The sequence below is a fragment of the Cottoperca gobio genome, chromosome 15 (genome assembly GCF_900634415.1).
Source record: "Cottoperca gobio chromosome 15, fCotGob3.1, whole genome shotgun sequence".
NCBI classification, from domain to species: Eukaryota; Metazoa; Chordata; class Actinopteri; order Perciformes; family Bovichtidae; genus Cottoperca; species Cottoperca gobio.
The window spans coordinates 20,254,912-20,278,376 of NC_041369.1; the positions used below are offsets into that span (position 1 = coordinate 20,254,912).

The window sequence follows — 23,465 nt, forward strand, 5'->3', positions numbered from 1 at the left end:
TGTGTGTGTGGTGTGTGTGTGTGCGTGTGTGTATGATTTCTAATGATGACTGGAAAGTGTACTGGCCTGGTTTGATGGTTTGGATGGACAAACACAGACCAGATGGGAGATTATGTTGGGAGCGATTGTATGTGTTTCAGCCACCACAATGACAGAAGAACAAGGATGTGTGTGTGTGTGTGTGTGTGTGTGTGTGTGTGTGTGTGTGTGTGTGTGTGTGTGTGTGTGTGTGTGTGTGTGTGTTTATGTGGGAGAAAGAGGGGAATATTTAACACTTATATCTTGTCACTGTTAAGATCTGTCATAAGCCACACTGATGTCCTATGAAGAGGGAGACAGAGAGCATGCATGTGAACAGGGAGGTAGATGTGTGTGTAAGAGAGACCATATATTATGCAGAGATTGACGGCATGCAGTGAGAAAGAAGCCATTGGGGAACATGCGCAGTGGGAAAAAGAGACAAATGTAATACATGGAATAAAAGAATGCATGTATGAAGACAAAGTAGGAAAAAAGGGAACAAGAGATAAAACATAATTCATGCAACAATGTAAAGATGAAGGTTGTATACAACAGAGATGGAATAAGAGGAAGCTTTTCTGTTTCACTGCAGAATCTTCACAGTTCATTGGTTAGTAGTAACTTGCCCTCTTGAGGAAGGATAACATTACTGCAGCTCATCACTGGGGGAACAAAAGAGAGAAGAAACAGAAAAGGCAATTCTTAGAATAATGTTCTCACTGCAATCAAACAGTGATGAGCTGTATTTCTTCAATCAATCTCTCTCCTTCTGGATTTACTGTTCATGTCTGAGCGTCTGAGCTTGGGGCTCTTTTTCTGTTCATTCCTCTCCTCCAAACACACCACTTCCTCTGTGGATTTGACCTGCAAAAGAGCTCCACACAATGTGTTCAGAACAGCAAATGTAAAGCTTTTGTACACCTCGGTTAGACTTAAATACGCTGCATGTTCACGTTCTTGCCGAGAGTTAGAGAAGAAGATTAATGCCACTCTCATATCTGTACGATAACAAGGCTACAACCACTAGCTTGTTAGCTTAGCTTAACGTAAGACTGGAAACAGCTAGCCTGGCTCTGTCTGCAGGTAAGAAGATCTGCCTACGAAGTTACTTCTAGTCCTGTAACACTGCAATATGTTGTTTTTACAATTAGGTGTTTTAGAGCTGCTGGTGTCGTATTTCAGCTAATCTTCCAGTTAAGACTAACTGAGTACATGAACTGCACATACAGATAGCATTACTATAGAAAAGAGCCAATTACCGTTAAACCTTTGCAAAATATTTACTTCTTTTTGTTTATTTTATATTAAAAATAGTGCAGATAAGCGTAGTTGGACAAAAAGAAAATCGCCCAATTTGCTGCTGCTGTCTTTGAAACTGTGTTTCTTTTAGAGCATTGTTTGTCTATAGCTTGCTCAATCACTTCTGTGCCTTCAAATAACTTCATCCTGTGTGTGTGGGTGTGTTTGTTTGTGCTTTAGTTAGCCAGCCTGTCAGCTAGCCTTTGTTGGCGAGCTGATTGCGTTAATGAAAAGACCTGTCGCTCTCTTATCTTGGATTAACTTGTCTAGGCTGACATATTGTTGTGTCTGCGTGTTCGTGCGTGTGCGTGTGTGTGTGTGTGTGTGTGTGTGTGTGTGTTAAAGAGAGAGCTGTAAAAAGGCAGAGAGTGCAGTTTCCACTGAAGAACAGGCTCTTACACACACACACACACATATGGCTTTATTAGATTGTATTCGCACAATTATTGAATATCCAAAGGTTTCACCGTGACTCAACATTTACGCCTGCTAGCTGTGACGGGTCAACTGTAACATTTATACTAACACACACACACACAGAAACACACACACACAGTCAAACACACACAGTTGACAAACCAAATCAGCATCAAAACCAGATCAAACTGGAGAATGATTGGTTTTTCAGGGCCTTCAACCCGAAGCTGATTGGATTGGGGGTTTTCAAAGTGTTTGAGATGAAGAGTTGATTGGATGCTTACAGATCAAACTAGCAGCTGATTGGGTAGACAGACATCCTGCTGCGAAATGACTGATCAGGGTGGAAACACATTGCACAAGTTTCTATGTTTTCTTCGTTTATTGAGAATGGAAGGAGCAGAGACGGAACACAAAGAGATTTTAAAGATGAGACAGATCCGGTGCATGCTGAGAGAGTAGGAAAACAAGTTATCGTGTACGCTGGGACTTAACAACATGCAGAGATAGAAGTTTGGTTACAGTTATGGGGAGCTGGGATCAATCTGAAATCAATTACTAACTCCCACTGTCTGTGTTTTACTACATTAAACCAAGATGTTTGTAAGTGTTTATTTGAAGCCTGGAGGGTTTCCTCTTTTGGATCAGTTCACTTGGTAAAGTAAGAACAAGGCCAACTGGTAGCAACACATAAAATGTGATGCCTGTAAACACAATTATTTTCCAAGAGAAATGCTGTGCTTTGTTTTCTTAATTAAACACAGTTCAAACAAGCGAGTATACAAGGTGTAATACTGTGAGATGTTCCTATTGAGATCTTTCTTCATGACATGACCAAGTCCAATTGTATGTATCTTAAGTAGGGATTGTGTTCAGTGTTTAGTGCACAGTGCAATACATGTAACTCACCTTGACATGTGTCAATAAAGGTGCATTAAATGGCTGGAGGTGGGTTTGTCTGTTACTATAGTCCCAGCCCCATCACTTCCTTTTCTCTTGTTCACTTCGCCCCATTTACTGAACTGCCTCTCTTTCCATTTATCCCACACTCTCCCACCATCCCCCAATTAATTTCCAAACATAGGAGGAAGGTCAAAGATGAATTATTTCTCCTGTGGAATACAAATGTGTTAAGCCAGTGATGGAGGAACAAGGAGGAAATGAGGTGGCCTGGCTCTGACATAAGGCCAAGCCAGGGTCACCCATTCCGGGCTTCATGTATGTATGTATGTATGGATGGATGGATGGATGGATGGATGGATGCATAGATGGATGCATAGATGGATGTATAGATGGATGGATGGATGGATGCATAGATGGATGCATAGATGGATGCATAGATGGATGCATAGATGGATGCATAGATAGATGGATGCATAGATGGATGGATGGATGGATGGATGGATGGATGGATGCATAGATAGATGGATGCATGGGTGGATGGATGGATGGATGGATGGATGGATGGATGGATGCATAGATGGATGCATAGATGGATGCATGGGTGGATGGATGGATGGATGGATGGATGCATGGATGGATGCATAGATGGATGCATGGGTGGATGGATGGATGGATGGATGGATGGATGGGCAGGTGAGTGCTGGAGATAAAAGAAGAAGAAGAAGAAGAAGTAGGCTGAAGGTAGAGGAGAGGGTGAAGCTAAGATAAGGGACCAGAGGAGTGACTTAATTTTCTGGTTTAATAACAAAATGTCTCAAACGGTAACTTAATTTACTGAAATGCAGGAAATGAAATAGAGCAAGAAAAGCAAGAGCAAGGAAAAAAAGAGTATGGAAAATGTTTTAACACTCAATTTCTTTAATTTATAACTAATTATCTTGCAGCAACACAGAAGGGACATTGGTTAAAAAACAAATCACATTATATACAACTATAACGCCTAATACTCTCAGACATCTGTTGAAGGAGATGTGGCATTTACACACACTTACGTGCACAATAAGCCCAAATGGAGACTTGGCGGCTCATCCCTTCAAGCACACACTGCTGGTTCAAGGGTTTGAACAAGTCCAGAGCTGCCATCACTGATAGGCTGGTGGATTTAATACTGATAAACTAGCTTTGTCTAATCTCATCTCTCTTTCTGGCTCACATTCTCTCTCTCGCCTCTATCATCCTGCCTAACTCTCTTATCTCCTCTCAAACGTATTAGATTAAAATTAAGATTAAAATCACTTTAAAGGAGCCTCAAATATTCCTTATCCGAAGACATTTCGAATGTCCCAACGTGGCTCTCATCCTCATGTCTGAAGTGTCAGATTAAGATCTTGGTGTGTAGAAGCCTCAACAAATGATCAGTTCATCAGTTCAGTTTCTTTTAAAGGCTTTTCTGATAAAATGTCAGCCATGAAAAGACATTTAAAATCTGCCAAGACTTAACCTTCAGGTCACCACATCATAACTTCAATTTGGCACTAATACTGCACATACACGTATGTACACACAGACTGTGACATTCATCTTAAAGCAAGGCATTTAGCCAGCCCTTACATTTCTCCTGTCCATACAGGCAAGCAATCCCTTCCTAAAGTCCATACGCTGTAAGAGACGGCAAAGAAAGTCCTCGTTCTGTGCAAATCTGTGGATCAACTACACAATGTATTTATCCTGCTGAGATGGTCACTGAGTCACATCACTTGATCACAGTCATAAACTCAGGACATGGCAGACAACACACTGGACACGGACTAATTATAAGTGGCTGGTGATCAAGAAGGAGGCGCCAGGGGACAACTTCTCAGTACCACCTGACAGCAGCAGCAACAAGTGTTTACAATCATGGCGGTATGAAGGAAACTGAACCTGAAACCATTAATTGTCATTATAGTTTTATAGCACCTCATTGCACTGCAGTTCACGTCACCACATGTCTGCTTGTGATGCATTAACTGTAATGTGCATCCTTGCAGTGAATGTCAATGAATGGTTGACGGATTGATTATTAAATTGATTTGTTGATTGATTGGATAGACAGGCTTACTGTGGCAACTGCTCTTATAAAACAGCAAAGATGAACATGTTTCATGAGTTGCATTTCAAAGGTTTTTATTCTAAAGTTATACTAATGTATGTGTGTGTGTGTGTGTGTGTGTGTGTGTGCTCTTGCACGCGTTTCAGTGTGTGTCTGGGACAGACGGGAGGACAGGACTTCTGACTGACAGCGCTACATAAACACACAGAATCAGTCACACATCGTCGTTTGAAGTTAGATGATATTTATTTTTTTGGTCAACATATGTAGAGACTTGTTAATATGCAGATTCTCTGTGCAGTGGATTGAATATTTTTTCATACCGACGGGACAAAGGAGACTTTTTATGTTTTAATATATACAGGGAGGTCTGCCGGATTTTCCAAATGCGACTTCTTTTATTTTTTGACAACTGAAGCGGCTTATTTCTGTGACTAGAATGTAATCATCAGTGTCAAAAAAAACACTAATGAGAACCACAAACTGTGGCTGCGTTAGAAGATGCATCGATGAATGACAGGCTGTCTTGTATATTTCCCACAGTGCACTTGGTGTGTGTGAAGTTCTTGCCTCCATTTGAGTCTGTATGTGTGTGTGTGTGTGTGTGTGTGTCTTTTTGTCTTTGAACATGCCAAGTGTTACTCTCTGCTTGTATGGATACTGTCCTGCTTTCAAGCGTGTTTTTTCTATTGATCTCAGTGTGTGTGTGTGTGTGTGTGTGTGTGTGTGTGTGTGTGTGTGTGTGTGTGTGTGTGTGTTTTTGTACAACCCTGGTGGCTCGCTGTATGAAGCCTGACACGTTTTTATCCAAAGTCTCTCACTCTTTATCTGTAGGCTAATGCAAAGTGATTGAAGGGTAATTTCGGAGCGACTTTGGAGTTTGTAGCTCATTTGTCCACATCAGTTTCAAACCGCTGTGTGTCCGTGTGTGTCCGTGTGTGTGTGTGACTCTAGGTTTATGTAAACAGGCAGTGGTATGGATGTGTGGCAGTCCCTCTTTCTTAGATACTTGTAATTTCCCTTTACCAAATTAATTTTCGCTGTGTCACCATCCCCCTGAGTTGATCGGGGGTCATTGATACACCTGTTGTGCAGGCGAGTGGCTCCTGATCAGTTGAGAGCAGCTTGTTGCATTTCCCCTCTTGGCCAATCAGGGTGTGATGACACCCTTTCTTTAGAGGTAGGGAATTGCACACCGAAGGCATTGTGGTCATTCTTTGACCTAATGCACATCCAATTTCAGCAGATAGTGTCACCTTTCCGCTGCATCAGGGCAGACTTTAGTATTATTCGTGCAAGAGTTTGTTTACATTACCTAATACTTGCAGGTTTTATATTTTATTGAAAAGGCCTTTTATTATAATTGAAGAAGCATTTTTTTTTTTTTTATCCTTATGGAGAAATGTTTTCGTTGTGAAGCCACTTTTTAGTCCAAGTAAATATTTATTTTATTTTGTATGTGGTTGAGAACAGGTTCTCAGGCTTCTTCCCGATCAGCTGGCACATAGGGAATCAGTACCGCCACAGAATGGCAACTGGGAAAAGACCACAAAAGTCCCCTGAGCTCATACCATATCACTTTAAGCACACAGTCCTACACCCAGACATCCTTGGTCACACTTTTGCTGACATAGCCTCTGTGCACACACCTCGCTTGGCTAGAGGCATGTAGATATGAGCTACAGTCCACATCTGCCCTGACCTATGAGAACGCAGCTTGTGGGCACGCTCAGTGAGCAGCAAGAGATAACGCAGACACCTCTGGAGGGCGAGAGAGAGAATTGATATGTGGGTGTGTGTGTGTGTCAGATTAGGTACTTCTTGATGTCAAGCACACAAGCATGCTCGTGCCTCTCAATAGAAAAGCCTGAGTTAGCTGCTGCCAGATTAGCATGAGATGCTAACCGATGAGCAACCGAATGTAATTTAGTTTTATTCATTGTTGCTTGGGACATTATATTTTCATTTATTCCTCCTGTGCTCAAAATACACTGCAAAATGACACACACACACACACACACACACACACACACACACACACACACACACACACACACACACACACACACACACACACGCAATGGAGGGAGGAAGCTGTCTATGGCACTAAGAGAGTGACAATAAAGTGTAGAGGAATGAGGGAGATTAAGAGGGATGAAGCAAGAAAGTGACAGAGAGTATTCAATTATAAAAGGCTATGTCAGCAAAAGTGTGACCAAGGATGAAAATAGTGTGTAAGAGGGAGAGAAGAAGAAGAATTACTTTTGGATAACCACTTTATCAGTATAACGCCTAACTGAGCATAGAAATAGAGACACGAGAAGAGAGCGTGCAAGTCAGGCATGGAAAGAAGTAAAGGCAGATAGAGAGGAAGGGATGAGGGAGTGAAGCCAAATAAATCTGAGCGAGACATTCATGTCTGGGTGCATTCATAAAATAAAGTTAGTGAATAAACTCAACCGAGAGCTTCCCTATAAAGGTTGCTCAGTGGCTCAGGAAACCGAAAAGGTTTGACTTCCAGGCATCTATGGGCCCATAGAGTAAGCGATCTAGCGTTTCTTTTAATCCCATCCGCTCTGTCTCGGCCTCATTCACATGAAGGAAGATAACTGTTTATAGCTATTAGTGCATTTTACAACTTTTAGGACCTAATGATTTGAATAAGGCTTATTTAAATGCTTAAAACTCTTTCCCAATGTAAGTCTATGGGGAAATGTCTTTTTGGTGCCAATGGCATCACATGACGGACACAGAAGTTGTAATCTGATGGTAACGCCACTTTGTCAAATTAGCTTCGAAGCTGTTAGGGAATTAGTCGTGCACTTTGTACGCCCATCATCCGCAGTGACCACCTCCCTATTAATGGTGAGCAGAACATAAATGAAGCACTTAGTATTTAAAAAGAAAAACATCGGCAGCAACTATAATCCAGGCAGCAGTTATGTGTCTCATCAAAATGTTATTGACAATATAAATGAGTAGTGTGTATTAGCTCACAGTTAAAGCAAACTGCTTTGACACGGTTTTTTATATTCATTGTACAATTTTACTATTCTCCTAATGTGGTTACCGCAAATTGTGGTTTCCCCGCCCACGTAATTAACACACAGGAACAGAAGAGAAAAAAAAAAAGAGACAAAAGAAAAAGACCAAGGCTGTGATAAAAGAGCGCATATAAATATTAGAGGAGAGAGAGAGAGAGTTAGAAATGGCTCCATTCAGCCATTACAGACTGTGTGGGAGGGAAGGAGAACTGCTGAAGTAAAAGTGACATAACACAGAGTCGTGTGTGTGTGTGTGTGTGTGTGTGTGTGTGTGTAACCATAACATTGGATAAGGCCATTGCTCTCTGCACCTTCCCTCATTTATAGTTAATGATTTGATTTGTTCCAAGTGTAAAAGGAAGCATCTATTTTTAATTACATTAAACAAGGTGCGTGACCCCTGAGGAAAGTATTGGCCCTATTAAAGTGCATTAATCTTTGCTTTAACCTGAGCTAATTCATAGTAATTGCACAATTCTTCGTGACCTTTAGGCGGCCTCGTTACTTACAAAGTGTCAACAGATGCACTAAATGGGAGGACACTGCCTGTAGTGTTTTGAGATCATCGTGTTTATTATTCCGGCTAGGTTCAGTTCAATGTGGGTTTTCTGCAGATGATTTACTGTTGTATTATCTGTTATGACAGTTTTCCCAAGGCTGATGCATTCATGCATTCAATCCCAAATGAAATGTTTCAAAAGAAGGTAATGTATCTATCACTGAAATTGAAGGGTGCACGTGAGAGAGTGTCTCAGTTTGGCTTTTCTCACTTTCTGGTTTCCACATGTTCCTTTTCAAAAATGTCAAAACTAAATTCTATTTTGACACAGGGAGGTCATTTTTAGATTGTTTACTTTAAAAAACAATTAGGGTGGAAGATTTGTTTTTTGGCCCAATAAACACTTCCAGTAGTTTAAAGCTGTAGGATAATAATAGAAACAAACAGTGGGAAGAGCATTTGCTGTTGAAGGAAACTCTTCAAACTCAGCTCAGTTTAGGATGCAAATGGTTTTGATTGGTTGTTTTGAGCATTTGAATGAATCATCAGCTCTTACGAGGTTAATCGTATGCAGTCAGTGAATGATCCGGGTGAAATCCATAAGGGATCATGGCATCCTTCACTGGGATTTACTCAGTCAGCGCGTTTCATGGAAACAGCAGGAAGTTTAATTTATCCTTTCATTGGACTCATTTATAAATGGAGCAGAACAACAGGCTACTTCACAGAGGAGTGTATGGACTGCTAATGGTGTGTGTGTGTGTGTGTGTGTGTGTGTGTGTGTGTGTGTGTGTGTGTGTGTGTGTGTGTGTGTGCATGCCTAACAGCATGTGGTTGGCTGTAGTCCATGTCCTGAGGCAGTGCTTAGAGTTTAATACTAACACACACACACACACACACACCCACCAGTCATACTGAGTCCGATTTTTACATTTCTGTTACTGTAGTTTTAAGCTTATAATGTTTCTGTCAGCTGGAGTGAAAGAGAGCGACACCGTTGTACTTCAGGTGTCTCGGGTCAGTCATGGACAGATATCTTTTCCCAGCTGGGCGACATTACGTTTGTCAAATTCCCAATAAAGACAAAATGTGTCCAATATCAGCTTTGAGAAAGAAATACTTCGCCATGTCTTCGAGGTAATCGCTGCCAGCCTCGTCTCTAACCTCTCTTCCCTCCTTCTCCGCAGGCGAAGACGACGACGACGACGAGTGCGGGGAGGAGAAGCTGCCGTCATGTTTCGACTACGTCATGCACTTCCTCACCGTGTTCTGGAAGGTTCTGTTCGCCTTCGTCCCGCCCACAGACTACTGGAACGGCTGGGCCTGCTTCGTCGTCTCCATCTGTATGATCGGACTCCTCACCGCCGTCATTGGTATGACGACAGCTGACGAGACACATTTCAAATTATAAGTTAAATGATATAGTGTACTGGTATCTGTATATAAAGAATATTTAGCATTTCTAGAAAGTTTTTTAATCTCGGTGTAGTCATGGACTCAGAACTTTAAAAGACAGCCGACTATCACCTTAAGAATACATCAAGGATGAAAGGACTGATGGTGTTTCTTTCTTGCAGGGGACCTGGCCTGTCATTTTGGCTGCACAGTGGGCCTGAAAGACTCGGTCACAGCTGTAGTATTTGTTGCATTGGGAACCTCTGTACCAGGTGAGTGTGTGTATGTGTGAGCACATTCACCGTATGTTTATATAAATGTGCTGTAATGTATGTTCGCTCCGATATTGATTCACCGCCGCTGTTTTAATTATCTTAAATATCCTGCTATTTATTTTCCGACAGTTTTAATCAAAGACCTTTCTCTCTCTCCACATTTGGCATTTAGCTTCGTAAGGTCTTTATGAGCGTAAATTCCCTGAGGCATTTTTAGGAATAGATTTGTGTTCATCAATGACCCCCATTCAGGGAGAACATCTTGACCTTTCAATTCCTTGCTTCAGTTTCTATTACATGGGAGCTGCATTCCTCCCATTTCCTTTCTTCAGCGTACTTCAGAATAAAAGAAACTACTTTATTCCTGCAATCATGAGGGTTTTATAAAAGCATCATTAAAGTTACTGCTCTTTTAAACAGCAAGCAATGAAAAGAAATATACATAATTATCTGAAGACGTTATTAAATCAAAAGCCCTGCAAATTAATTTAATTTTGTTCGGGTGTTTTTATTTGAATTGTATTAGAAGTTATTAAACGAAGAGAAAATGGTGTCATGCTGAGGGAGTTCTTACCACGACAGTACGGTTCCCAGACTCTCCAGTGTGTCTCTATTTGTGGAAGCCTGTTGAGGAATCAGTGCAGTCTGCAGACAGATGCATGAATCATCCTCTAAATGTGAAGAATGACTGGTGACTTCAAATGCCGGCTAAATATGCTTTAACCTTGGCCCCGGTCTCCTGCCTCTGCACGCGCACACACACACAGAACACACAGAACACACAGAACACACAGAACACACATGCAGACACAGAGCACATGATTGAATGCTAGATGTATATAGATGTAGATGACACATGAAATATGTCTCGCACACACACACACACACACACACACACACACACACACACACGTACCTGTAACATCAGGTGTTATTAGCATAGGGCTATTTGTCACGTCAGGCTCAGGTGGTCTCTGTCCTCCCATTGCAGGAGCACAGGGAAAAAGAGTGATGCATTACATTATATTACATACACACACATACACGCATGCAAACATATATGCACACATACAGAAAATGTAATATCTGAAGGCACACAAACATAAATATTTACGGACAAATGCAATCACACACTGCTTGCAACACAGAAATACACACACACACACACACGTACACAAAATGTGTAGAGCTGCAGAATGGAAACAAAGTGATTCAGCCTTTCTGAACCCCCCAGTCTTATTAACAGAATCTCCCGTGGCTCGCTCACACATACACACACACACACACACACACACACACACACACACACACACACACACACACACACACACACTGACAGAGAAACAGACCTCAAGTTCTGTGGTTATTACAGTTAATAAAACCCATCCTGTGCTGTGGTTCCATGATGATTAACCTCCTTTATCACTGTTAGCCAGGCTAACTCCCATACACACACGCGCACACTCACGTACAGACACACACACACACACATACAGAGACACACACCGACACAGAAAGTGAGGAAGATAACAACGGGAGTGGAGCTTTTAAAAGAGAATTAGAAACTCATGAAATAATTTGTTGTTGCTTTGGGATTCCGGCAAATCCTCTGAGCATCATCAGTTTACTATTTTTAAAGTATTCTGTGAATCATTTCATGTTGGCCTCAGAAACTCAATTAATACATGTGGAGACTGCACCACGGGATTCAATGAGATGCACAGTTACATAGAGAAGATAAACGCACTGAGCAGTAGATGTTAGGTAAGCAAAAACAAAGCATATTTATAATTATGTAAACTGACTTTGACTATAGGCAGAAGCAAAAGCAAACTGCAGCAGCATGTTTTGACCTTTTCAAAATGTGTTGTGGCAAAATTGGGCATTAAAGTCATTAAATTAAAGTCTTAAGAATGTAAAAATGGAACTTGCTTGAGTTTGCAGACATCCAGGTCCAAATCTTTCAGCTGATCCGCAGAGAATTGGAGACGACGGCAAAGATTACCAGCAGGATAAGGACACATTTTCTGATTCATAGAAGACGTATTTGGTTTTCTCCAACTGGTGTCTGGAAGTTGAAAAGAGCAGCGGAGAAAGAGACATGAGGAGACTTCAGAAAGACTCCTACTAAACTAGCCAATGATCATACAAACAGGAAGTCAGGAGGGAATTTTTCTCATGATTAATAAAAATGATTAGTTTAACTAATTATTGACTGACAGAAGATTAATCTACAACAAATTGTAATAGTTTAAAGACATTTATTAAGAAATAATGTCAAAAAATCCAACTGGAGATTGTGATGGTTATTTTTTTCTTCATTTAATCGACTAATTGATCAGTAATTAAAATGATCTTCAGCCGCAAATAGAACCATTACTGTCGAGTTTCTGCTTCTGGAAGTGCATGTTAACAAATATCGATCAAAACAATTAGTGTTTCTCTTCAACAACTCACATAACCAGTAAGAGTCAGTCGTCCCCTGACCTAAATGTCTAGCGTCACCAACTTCTCATATTTTCCACTGGTTATGTATCACAAAAGACCAGATTTCCTTGAAGTTTCCTGTTGATATTCATGATCCCAAGAGGATTGATCCTTTATGTTTTTCATGAGCCCTGATCTTCCGTCTGTCGCCACCAGCAAGCAAAGATTTCCTACATGCAGACAATGCGATGAGCACATGGATGCCCACTATGAGTCCTTTCATTTTAAGACACGAGGGAAAAGGGAGCAGAAAGAGAGATAAAAGGTGGAGGGAGAGGATGTAGAGCGGGTGGATAAGAGGCACACACACTGGTTGATTGACAGTAAAGGAGCAGGAAAGGGCAGACAACTCTGAAGGGATGCATACTCTCACAGAAGGAGCTGCAGAGTGAAACCTGTTTCACACACAAACACACTCACGCCGAACATGCAAGCACCCACTCACTCACCCACTCAATCAGGCACACAAGGACTCAAAGACCACTTGATGCACCACAGACAGAGACAGGCCTCCGCCAGCTGGTGGAGACATGGCATCAGATTGGACCCAGGTGGCAGTGTACATGCAGGCAGACAGGCACACATAAATAGAGCCCTGGCGCGCGCGCACACACACACACACACACACACACACACACACACACGCACACACGCACACACACACACACACACACACACACACACACACACACACACACACACACACACACACAAGCCCAAGAGACCTGTCCTTAAAGCTTTAAGGTGTATGGGGAGATTTATCTTTGCTGGACTTTCTTTTGTCCATCGCCTCTTCCCTCCTCCATTCTCTTCTGGTCCGCCCATCATCCTCTTTTCCACTGCCAGCTTGGCTTCCACTTGAAGAAAGCCCTTTCTTGCATTTTCTCTACATATTTATCTCCTCTCACTGTTTCTGGCAGATACAATCAAGAGGACATTCAATGACTAACCAAGAGAAGATGGCAAGAAAATTAGCGCGCTAACTGACCATTTGGCTATTTGTGCTCTCAGCAAGAGCCTATTGTTGCGATTTGGCAAGAAAGAGCATCCACTTTGAGAGCTGCTGTAATTTGGCAAACATGAAACCGGGGGAAACTTTGGGACTAAGGGCCAAGATTTGTTTGCCCTGTAAACTGAGATTCAGCATCGTACATTATTGATCTTGGACCAAATTTAGCCTGTTCTGGCAGTGATGGAACTGTAACAGGATTAAAGATTGGCGGTTTCTTATTTAAGGTTCTCAATGTGGAATTTGCACAGTATTCTGTATTAATAATTCAAAGTGTTCTGCATTTATCATGACCGTCCTTCTCTGTCACTGAGTTCTTGTTGAACAAAAAAATGACTGCATGTTGAGGTCAGGAGTTCAAGACCAAGTGTACAGTAAATCTGTTTGCACGATTGGAAATTCTGTCAGTAACATTTAATTTACACTGAATAGTACATTTTGTATTGTTGAAGGCAATGCACTTTGACTCTATCAAGGCTTCATCTCTCTACAGCCTTGCACAATGTATTTCTATGCTCGGTGCAGAAAAAAGGGTCAGGGTTAAATATCGAGGTATATGTACCAGAGACATACAGCAACAGTGCTTGGGTTGGCTCGTGTGGTTCCCTCCATACCTACAGTATAGCCAGGCACTTCTGATGAGCATCCGTTGAGTAGCGTGTTGCTAGAAACTGCAAAGCATGCCCAAATCTGATCCATCTCTTCTTTTCTTTCCCAGATACCTTTGCCAGTAAGGTTGCTGCTACCCAGGATCAGTATGCAGATGCGTCCATTGGTAATGTGACAGGCTCCAATGCTGTCAATGTTTTCCTGGGCATCGGGGTGAGTCCAGCTCATTTAAACATTGATAAATGGTGTAAACACAGTGGTGCTTGTCATACTGCCATAGTGGTAATAACTATCATGTATCTTTAATCATTTATATGTTATTTTGTGAGTTCTTTAATGCTTCTACTGTTATAAACAGTCGCATCATACAGTTTGGTTCTGATGCTTTGCAGGTGGCGTGGTCCATCGCTGCCATTTACCACAACAGCAATGGGATGGAGTTCAGGGTGGATCCGGGCAGACTGGCCTTCTCCTGTCACGCTCTTCACTATCTTTGCCTTTATCGCCGTCGGCACGCTGTTGTACCGGCGGCGGCCAGAGATCGGTGGAGAGCTGGGAGGGCCCCGGACAGCGAAGGTCCTGACCACCATGCTGTTCTTCAGCCTGTGGCTCCTCTACATCCTCTTCTCCTCACTGGAGGCCTACTGCCACATCCAGGGCTTCTAAGATGACCGGAGACGATGAAGCGAAGGGTGGGACAGAAGGAGAACATGGAGGAAGAAACCAAGGCGAGGTGGAGGAATGGATGGATTTGGAAATGATGGCTGTCTCATTGATCTATCACTCCCTCCCTTTACGCAATAGATTGAATGTCGGATGAATGAATGGATGGATGTACAGATGTAGAAATGAAGGACGCATTAAAGTATCTAGAAACAAAATGGAAGGAAATATGGATGCATGGAAGGACGACGACAAAGAGGAAAATTATAGGGGCTAAAGAGATAGCTCAGAAGATGGAAGAATTGCAGAAAAAGGAATAAACTAAGGAATATGTTTTTATGTCTTGATCTATAATTCCAAACCAAGCAAGTTGTCTTAAACCCACCCCATTTTTAAATACATAAAGCAAATCTCCAAACAACCGCAATGTGTCTCTGCTGGTTCAACTTTACAGAAATGAAGAAAATTAGTTTTAACAAAACGAGGAGAGAAAGGTTAAACAGACCGACACACTATCGCAGCTCCTCGGACGTGTGGCTTCAACAACAGCAACCGCGTTCATCCCCTCCAGCTGGAGCGATGTTATTCCCCCGTCCAAATACAGTAATCGGCATGAGTGAGACACAAAAGGACAGAATAACTGTATCAGTATGAACATGCATGACCAGAAGATACTGAAAACACAATCGGAAGAAACCGGATATTTTGCCGCAACTGTTAAATGACAACAAACTGTGTGCGTGCTGGTGTGTGACTGTGTTTCTGTGCTTGTGTGTTGTGGGAAGATGGTCAAGTACTGTGAAAAAAAACGCCTCTCGTTTTGCTGTCACTGCGTGAGACGGAATATGCTTTCGTATTCAAGGTGTTTGTGACTCCCACTCTCCCAGCCTGTAGAATTGCTGAGTAAGACTCTTTTGCGGGAGGGCACGTTCAATCACTGAGAGCTGAGCGTACATTACAGCGCCACAATTTCCCTTCTGAATGTCTTGGTTAAGCCGAGCGCTCTTGAACGGGCCCTCTTTCTGTTGCTTTATACAGTAGATGTAAATGATTTAAGGTCTAATTTGAATCAAGAAGGGGTTAGTGTGCTTTTACCTTTAATAAGGCCATGTCTGAGAAGACAAAATGGCCACTCTACCGTTTAAAACTGTTAGAGAAAACTATAATCATTGCATAAATATGTAGGTTAATCTTGTGTGTTTGTTTTTTGTTTTTAGTTTTCTTAAACTGTGGAATTCCGTTACCTGGTTTTCCACCTATGAGATTGCCATTATGTGTCAATTGTAATATTGCAATAGACTTTGAAAAGTAGGTACCGCCCTCTGTGAAACCTCATCGGCTGTCTGTTTAACTGCCTCTGTCATTGTTTTTCTCACTTTGATGCCGCTTTCCCGTTGGTTCACTCAACAGCTCGTGTTAATATCCCCGTGTGTCTTAAGCACCTCCCCCTGGCTGGTCAGTGGACCAATCAAAATCCTCAAGGGCTTTGTAAGAAACAACCGCTAATCCGTTACCCTGACCCTTGATTTATAATTCTTCACATAGATTGGTCTTTTGGGGGCTATTTAACAGGGATTTGTATTCCATAACATTATACATCAACTGCTCAGATGTAAGGATTTTTCTTCAGTGTGGGTTTAAAAGGAAAAAACAAGTGAGTGCAGACATTGTCCTACCAAGTATAGAGTTCCCTAAATATTGGCAAAAGCGACCCGATGATCCAAAGTACTCGGTTGGATCATGAGTCTTTCCCAGTTCATTACAAAAACTGCCTGTAAATCAAAAAGCATCAATGTAATGTTCTTTCCCGGGCGACCTCCATTCTGCTTCCTGAAGATACTACCCTTCAAGCATTTGGTTTATGAAGGCCTTAACCCAAACGAAGCAATGAACATCATACTTTCTTCATTCAAGGGAAAGTGTTTGCTCTTGACTGAAGAACCATAATGTAATCTACGTGATTCACTGCTTCATGCAGGCCTGGGAAATCAACAGTTAACACATAGGAGCCATCAGATGAAGGGATAGTAACAAACATATTAGCTGTTGGGACATCTTACTTAGGGTACATTTAATCTCAAACACCCAGAATTCTGTTGAACAAGCTCACAGACATTTGAAGACAATTGTTTTATTAAATTAAAATTGGATAATGATAGTTTTACACCCTATTAGATTGGCGGCGTGTTGTAAAACACCCAGCCCCAGAAACTGCCCCGATGGGACCTGTATCACAAAGTGAGTGAAGCTTAGTCACAGTGATTCCTCTGGATAACCAGAGTGGAGGTCATAACCATAACATGCAAACATTAACAGATCAAAATGAGCATGTTTAATATGAGATAATTTACTTTATTTAGAATTGTCTGATATACAATCATCCATCAGTAAATTTATTTTTTTAAGCATTATGTCTAAAGTCTGGTTTGAAAGCCAGAGTATTTTAAGCAGCCTGTAGTGATGACTGTGTTTGTCCAGTTGATGTAGCCCAATCAAAAGGAACCATTCCTGATACCAGAACTGACTAAACCAATAATCTCACTTTATGATACAGGCACTAGGTTCTATAATGAAGTTGTAGTGTAATTTTAGTGGTTTGAAGTATAACAACAACATTGTTTCAGCCCTCTTCTAAATTCATTTTGAGCTTGAATTTGACCACAAATCTTTGTGCAAGATGGGACGGGTCTGGATGGACTAGGTTCCATCTAGAACGATATGATGGCTTAAAAGGCAGCTGAAGGTTTGCACTGCACTAGGGGTGCAGTTTCAGGACACAAGCTTCTTTGAAAACCCTTTTCAAGTGCTGGCCAAGTTAACATGTATCAATTAAACTGCAATAGCAACAAGACTGACAAACCAACATTATCAGACGCTGGCTGGGAATCTTCCTTCGTTAATCAGTTATAGGCAGAGAAGATATCCTGAAAGTATTTCTGGGTCATTTTGGCCCAATGTAAAAAAACATTAAAGCGTCTTAAAATCCTGTCCTGAAATATATGTAGAAAATAATTCTTCTAGCCCACCTCGACTGTCAGAAGGGTCCACAATTCCGACTGTTAACTATTTTACTCTTAAACCACAGAGATCTCAACGCTCACAAAACTTACTGCAAACGTAAGTAGGAACTCTAAAAGTCCATAGTTTGTTGAATGGCACTATATGCATCTGAATTGGCCAGAATTTTCCTGCTGATGTTGTGTTTTTTACTTGATATATAATATAATAGGTAGTATTTTAAATGTCATCTGTAACGTAAGTAGTCTGGGCTAGATGTAATCATTTAAAAACTTGGCAAAATCTTGTCACAGACAGCTTTCAACCCCTGTGAGAGAGTAGAGCCCTGAATTGGACGAGTTTGGCAAATCCACAGTATCTTAAGGAGAACGTATAGGTTTTGTAACCTGGCGTATATTACTAGAACCACAACAGAATGCACATCTCAGTAGCTGATGCTACAGAGTTCCAGCAACACTTGCATACTGAAATCTAGCTAAACTTACAACTCTAATAAATGCTCTGTTGCATACAGACTTTTGTTATTTACAGCACCAATGTTGCACAACTTAAATAATAAAACATTTGTACAAACTCTATGAGGGATATGACATTTCCTATTCCCAGTCTTCAACATCTGACAGCCACTTGTATTTGCCAAACTCTGGACAATGCACGGCTCTCCATTAGAGTAGCTGTTCTCTTGTGAAGGCCTTGGAGTGGCAGTTTACCCCTGTTTTGCCAAAGGGAAATCTTTCTATCAGAAACTTACTATTTGCAGTCCAACCTGTAAAGGGTTTTCTAACCTATGGATCTTTCTTAAAACACCAAATATTATTCATATTACATTAACACTCCAAAAAGGAGACTTGATGTTGTTTTAACCTAACCAGAATATTTCTATTTAAATTTGTATGCATTTGTCTCTTCACTGGCATGGAGCTTAAGGTTTATACACTGTAAAAAGTTATGCTAGCTTGTGCAAAAAAAAAAAGAAATAACATTGTGGAAGGTGTTTGCATCACTTTTTGAGTAACTTCAACAGGGTTTAAATTATCTTTGATATTGTTAAATCATGTTGGATTTACTTAAAATGTGCCTGCTGCCTAATGTGTCTGAGTGAACTTACGTAGGAATAAAAAGCTTGCAGTTTTCATCAAATTAGTTTGCTGCATAACATTTTCCAGAAGCTAACATTTTTCATTGATGGGAATATAGTTATTTTGCTACACCGGCTTTGTTGCACCGCCTCTCTGTGTATCTACCTTGATTTATAAAGCTAATCTGGCGTGAAGCTAATGGCAGATTAACAGCTGTTCAAAGCCCCACAGAGTTTGGACCGAGGCGGGAAGCTAAACTCTGCAAACTAAAAATGTTAGATGCGACTTCTCACAATACAATAGCACTTAAATTTCAGCTTCCTGCCTTGGTTTGGACTTTTGCGGTTTGAAGGGTCAAAGGTTAGCCGGGCCACCGCTGTAAATATAACACTAAGAGCAAGCAAGGAGTAGAAAAATAAGCTGTAGACTCTTTTTTATTCTTCTGTGGTGGCGTTTGAAGAAGTGGGGAGAGAAAAGCATTGCACTGGTTCTTGTTGCTTATGTGAAACGGCTACTATTATGTTTCGTCGATAACACTAACAAAGTTGCTTCTGATGTAAACAACAACAACAGATTTTGTTTTTTGACTGATGTACACAATAATAATGTTGTACCTGATGTAAAAAAAAAAAAAAGATAAAAAAAAGAAATACAACGGTGGTGACCCATTTGTGAACCATTAACAATGTTGCTTCTGATGTAAAGATTGATGATGCGCTTTCGTTCACTTCTTAACCGGCTGTCTGTCGGACAGACGGAGGAATAAATGAATGCCACAGCAAACAGACGGACGAAAGGAAGGACAAACACCCCTGCTGATACAAGCTGAGCAACGTCATGCTGAGACGTTGTGATGTTTGGGAAAAAAAACATTACCAGAGCTATTCTCTACCCTTAAAGTAACATTTAATAAGTACATTGTAAAAGGATGATGATGAAGGAAGGAGGCGAAGGAAGACGAGGAAGAAGAAGATGAACATTAAAGAAAAAACAAATGAAGTTACAGCCATACATTGATTTCTGGGTCAGTGAGATTGAAACAGGCTTCTCCTGCCCAGCATGTGTATTGTTATGGTGTCTATCTGTCCCTCTGTGTCTCTTCCCCCTCCTTCTCTGTCTCTCTGCTGCCGAAGCAACCAAGACTGGCAGCAAACCTTTCGTTCAGTCTTTTCCTCCCAATTCCCTTTTTACCCTCCGTCTCCCTAATGCCATGTTTTTCATATTTTGGAATGTCAATGTGCTACTTGTTGACACTGTGCATGAATGATAACATGTCTGTATATAGTTATAGAGAATCGTATCCCATTCCCCTGGTGTTGACAAAAAAATGGTTTGAATGTTGTACAGATTCTGGTTTTCTGTTCATCTTTTATTCTGTTTCAGTTACATTTCTTTTTAATGTATGTAGAGCTTAAAAACAGTGTGTTTTTAATTTAAATGAAGACGTAACTTGCACATTACTGATTGATTAGCTAATTAAGTGGGGTTTTTTGTTAAAAAGGCAATATCTGCTGTTATTGAATGCGAGATGAGATCTTAAAGGAGCTATGTATCTTAAATAAATAATCTATACGAGAGCTGCATGGGTTATTTGTACAACAACAAAAATAGACACTGCTTGCTACTTCTAATACCATTCTCCGACAGACGGTGAGGAATACTATATGTACATCTAAAGGTTATTTTGTCATTAAAGAAATAATATTGTGTATATACTGTACAGTGTTATAAGTGAGGTGGACTATATGGCCACCGCAGAGAGTTACTTCTACATATTTATTGAAAGGAAACAAAAACACTCGCTACTCTCAAGAATGACATATATTGCCTTTTTGAAGAACTTGTAATTTGCTTAAAGTTTCTCTACATGCTTTTTCCTTCTTGCTCATCCTCCATCTTTTTGTCATTCCATCTCTTTCCCTGTAGTCTTTTATTTTTCTATTCGAGGGGCGGTTTGCATTTCACGGCTGATTCTGACTTTGTCACTCTTTCCTGTCTGTCGACTGCTTATAGTATCTCCCAACCTGCTTCTTACATGTATATCCATCTATAGTGCAGTACAATATATCTGCCTGCGTCCCCATCTGTCTGAGTCTCTCAAAGGATCATTTGTCTGTACTTGAGTCACCATCTGTCTGATTCAGAACCGTCTGTCATATTTTCTTTTCATGCTAATCCATCTCTTTTCATCTTCCCTTCGTTAATCCTTCCTTTGCTTCAGCACATCTTTCTCCTCTCCAGCCATACTTTGATTTCTTTCGCTGTCCTTCTCTTCGCTTTCGGGTGTAGTCGGGAAATGTCACGATTGTCGATATGATTTCCTTTTTCTTTTTAAATGGAACAATAACCGGAACAGTTATAATGTTGGTAATAATGAAGATTTAATTTGAGATGTTTCTTTTTTTGTGTTGCCGCTGTCCTCTGTGTGTGCGTGTGTGTTAATTTGATTTGATTTCTATTAATTTGTATTGAACACCAACTGATGGGAGGAAAGTTGTATGTGTGTTGCCACTAACTGTGACTGCTCTTCATGGTACTTCTGATAAAACCAATAAAATAATGTTTGGGATACCCTGTTTCAGAGACCCTTCGAGTCCACTGCCTTTAATGAAAAGCTTTAATATAAAAGCTTCATTATTATGCAAATTTCAATTAGAGCTATATTTTCATTGAATGGAAGTAAAAGAGGAAGCAGCTCTTTTGTATGTGTCTCTCCCTATATCTCACACTCAACGTCCCGAACAAGCAAACACACATTTTCTTTTATATGTAAAGACCGTCAACGCTGAAAATGACATTTTTCTGAATGGCTGACATTTCGTTAACATCACTAACAGTCATCAGACGTGTTCTCTCATTGTGTCAGAGATGGAGCGACGGCTGCATCACCACTAATTAACGCGGTCTGTTTTTTTTATGTGTCATTTAAAAAATTATGAATTGTCTCCATTTGTAGAGCTGCGCTTTTTCTTTTAACACATATATTCAGCAATCGTTCAGAAGAGATACATTATTATTTTGTATTAAATTAAAAGCTTCTTTACACCCACCAAAGGATAGCACATTAAAGAGAATTAACTGATTAAATCTTCTCTCTTTATTGTAGCAGATTCAAATGAATTGAACAAATGCACAGCTTTAGATTTTAAGCATCACCTATAGTTTTATTTATCTTATTATATATTTGTAGTGTTACAGGGTGAAGTTGATCCTCACAAATCATACTCTTAATATTTCCCATCAATTTCCAATGCACACAAAGCCAAAAACAATTAGGTTGTGTGTGTGTGTGTGTGTGTGTGTGTGTGTGTGTGTGTGTTACTGCAGACACCTTTACCTTCAACTTGACAAATGTTCTAATCCAGAGAAAGTTCATCTTTATAAAGACTCTAATCTACCGCTGATAATAAATGATGACAAAAGACATGACCTTCGGTTCAAAGAGGTCAGCCAGACATCTTTTACACTCCAATAAAACACTTCTCATTAGGATGAAACCGTAAGAAAAAGAGTGGGAACTAAACATGACACACTTATAAACTGTATTCATGACCCAGAAGTTTTTCTTCAGTGATCCTGGAGAAAAGGTCTCTGTTGGGAACATCGCTAGTCTCCGTTAGCTCGTAGCTAGCAGCGCAACATAAAGAGAGTTGAACTGTTAATATCACGCAGAGACACCACCGCGTGCAGCCACTACACACACGGGAACAACACGCTCACTGGGTGACGTTGTTACACGTGGCCAGTTGGTTTGTGTGTCATTAATCCCTCCATGGTTTCATCCCAACAGTATTCTGTCCGTTGTAATCTCTTTAATAGTTTTATGTAGCATGCTCAGGGTAAGGTGCAGCCATCACCTACTTGTGTGAGTTTCTTTAGCAACATAATGATTTGATCGACTGGATTTATAAAAAACAAACACGAAAACCTTGTTGGTAATGAATGTTTGCCACCTGTATGCCAACCTTTGATATACTCGTCCCTCTCCTACACACCTGAGTCCAGTATTCACTCACATTTTATCCCTTTGGTCCGCCAACTCATTCTAAAAAGGGTTGTAACTACTCACTGTTTCACGATGACTCTCTCCAGCACTAATCAGCTTAATGTAGAGTTTGTGCTGGGACCACCTGCTCTTGTTCAGAGAGGCAGAGCACTGAAGTCGCAGTTGCATTAGCTGATTGGCATCATAACCATGCAGGTGTACAGCAGGGTAATTAATACGTTTCACTTGTCACTGTTACTATGCTGAGGCAGCTCCCTCCGCTATTCCAACCTCTTCCTCATGTGCTATATTTGCTTGTATTATTGACAAAGATTTATGTGTATAAAGGGGGGATTAGTTCTCCAGCAGACTCCTCATTGCTGCCCGGATTCTAAAATCCAACCGTGTTACCATCTGTCATCCCTTGACCGTAAATATCACATTTAGCAGATGTGGATAGAGGAAAATAGCCTCTAAATTCGAAAAAGAAATATTGTTATAGTCCCTCTTGTTGGGGGGAAAAACTGATGGCTGACCGATCTACCTATTTGCTGGACTGATGGATGAGTTGTGTTCGATTCTTCTCCTTCTCCAAACGCTGCCACCGTGATGGATCGTGTCCATTCTGCGTGCAGCGTGATGGATTCTTCCCATTTAAAGTAAATCCTCT

General features: G+C 40.8%; 1 protein-coding gene across 1 annotated transcript in view; it reads left to right on the forward strand.

The window, feature by feature from the left end:
- Positions 1-21,393, forward strand: part of slc8a1b (solute carrier family 8 member 1b) — a 125,326-nt gene extending 103,933 nt beyond the window's left edge. The window contains 5 exon segments of the mRNA XM_029449121.1: positions 9,463-9,648; positions 9,853-9,942; positions 14,160-14,263; positions 14,443-14,523; positions 14,525-21,393. Of these exon segments, the coding sequence (XP_029304981.1) occupies positions 9,463-9,648; positions 9,853-9,942; positions 14,160-14,263; positions 14,443-14,523; positions 14,525-14,716 (653 nt within the window). The 3' untranslated portion in view covers positions 14,717-21,393.
- The last annotated feature ends 2,072 nt before the right edge of the window (positions 21,394-23,465 follow it).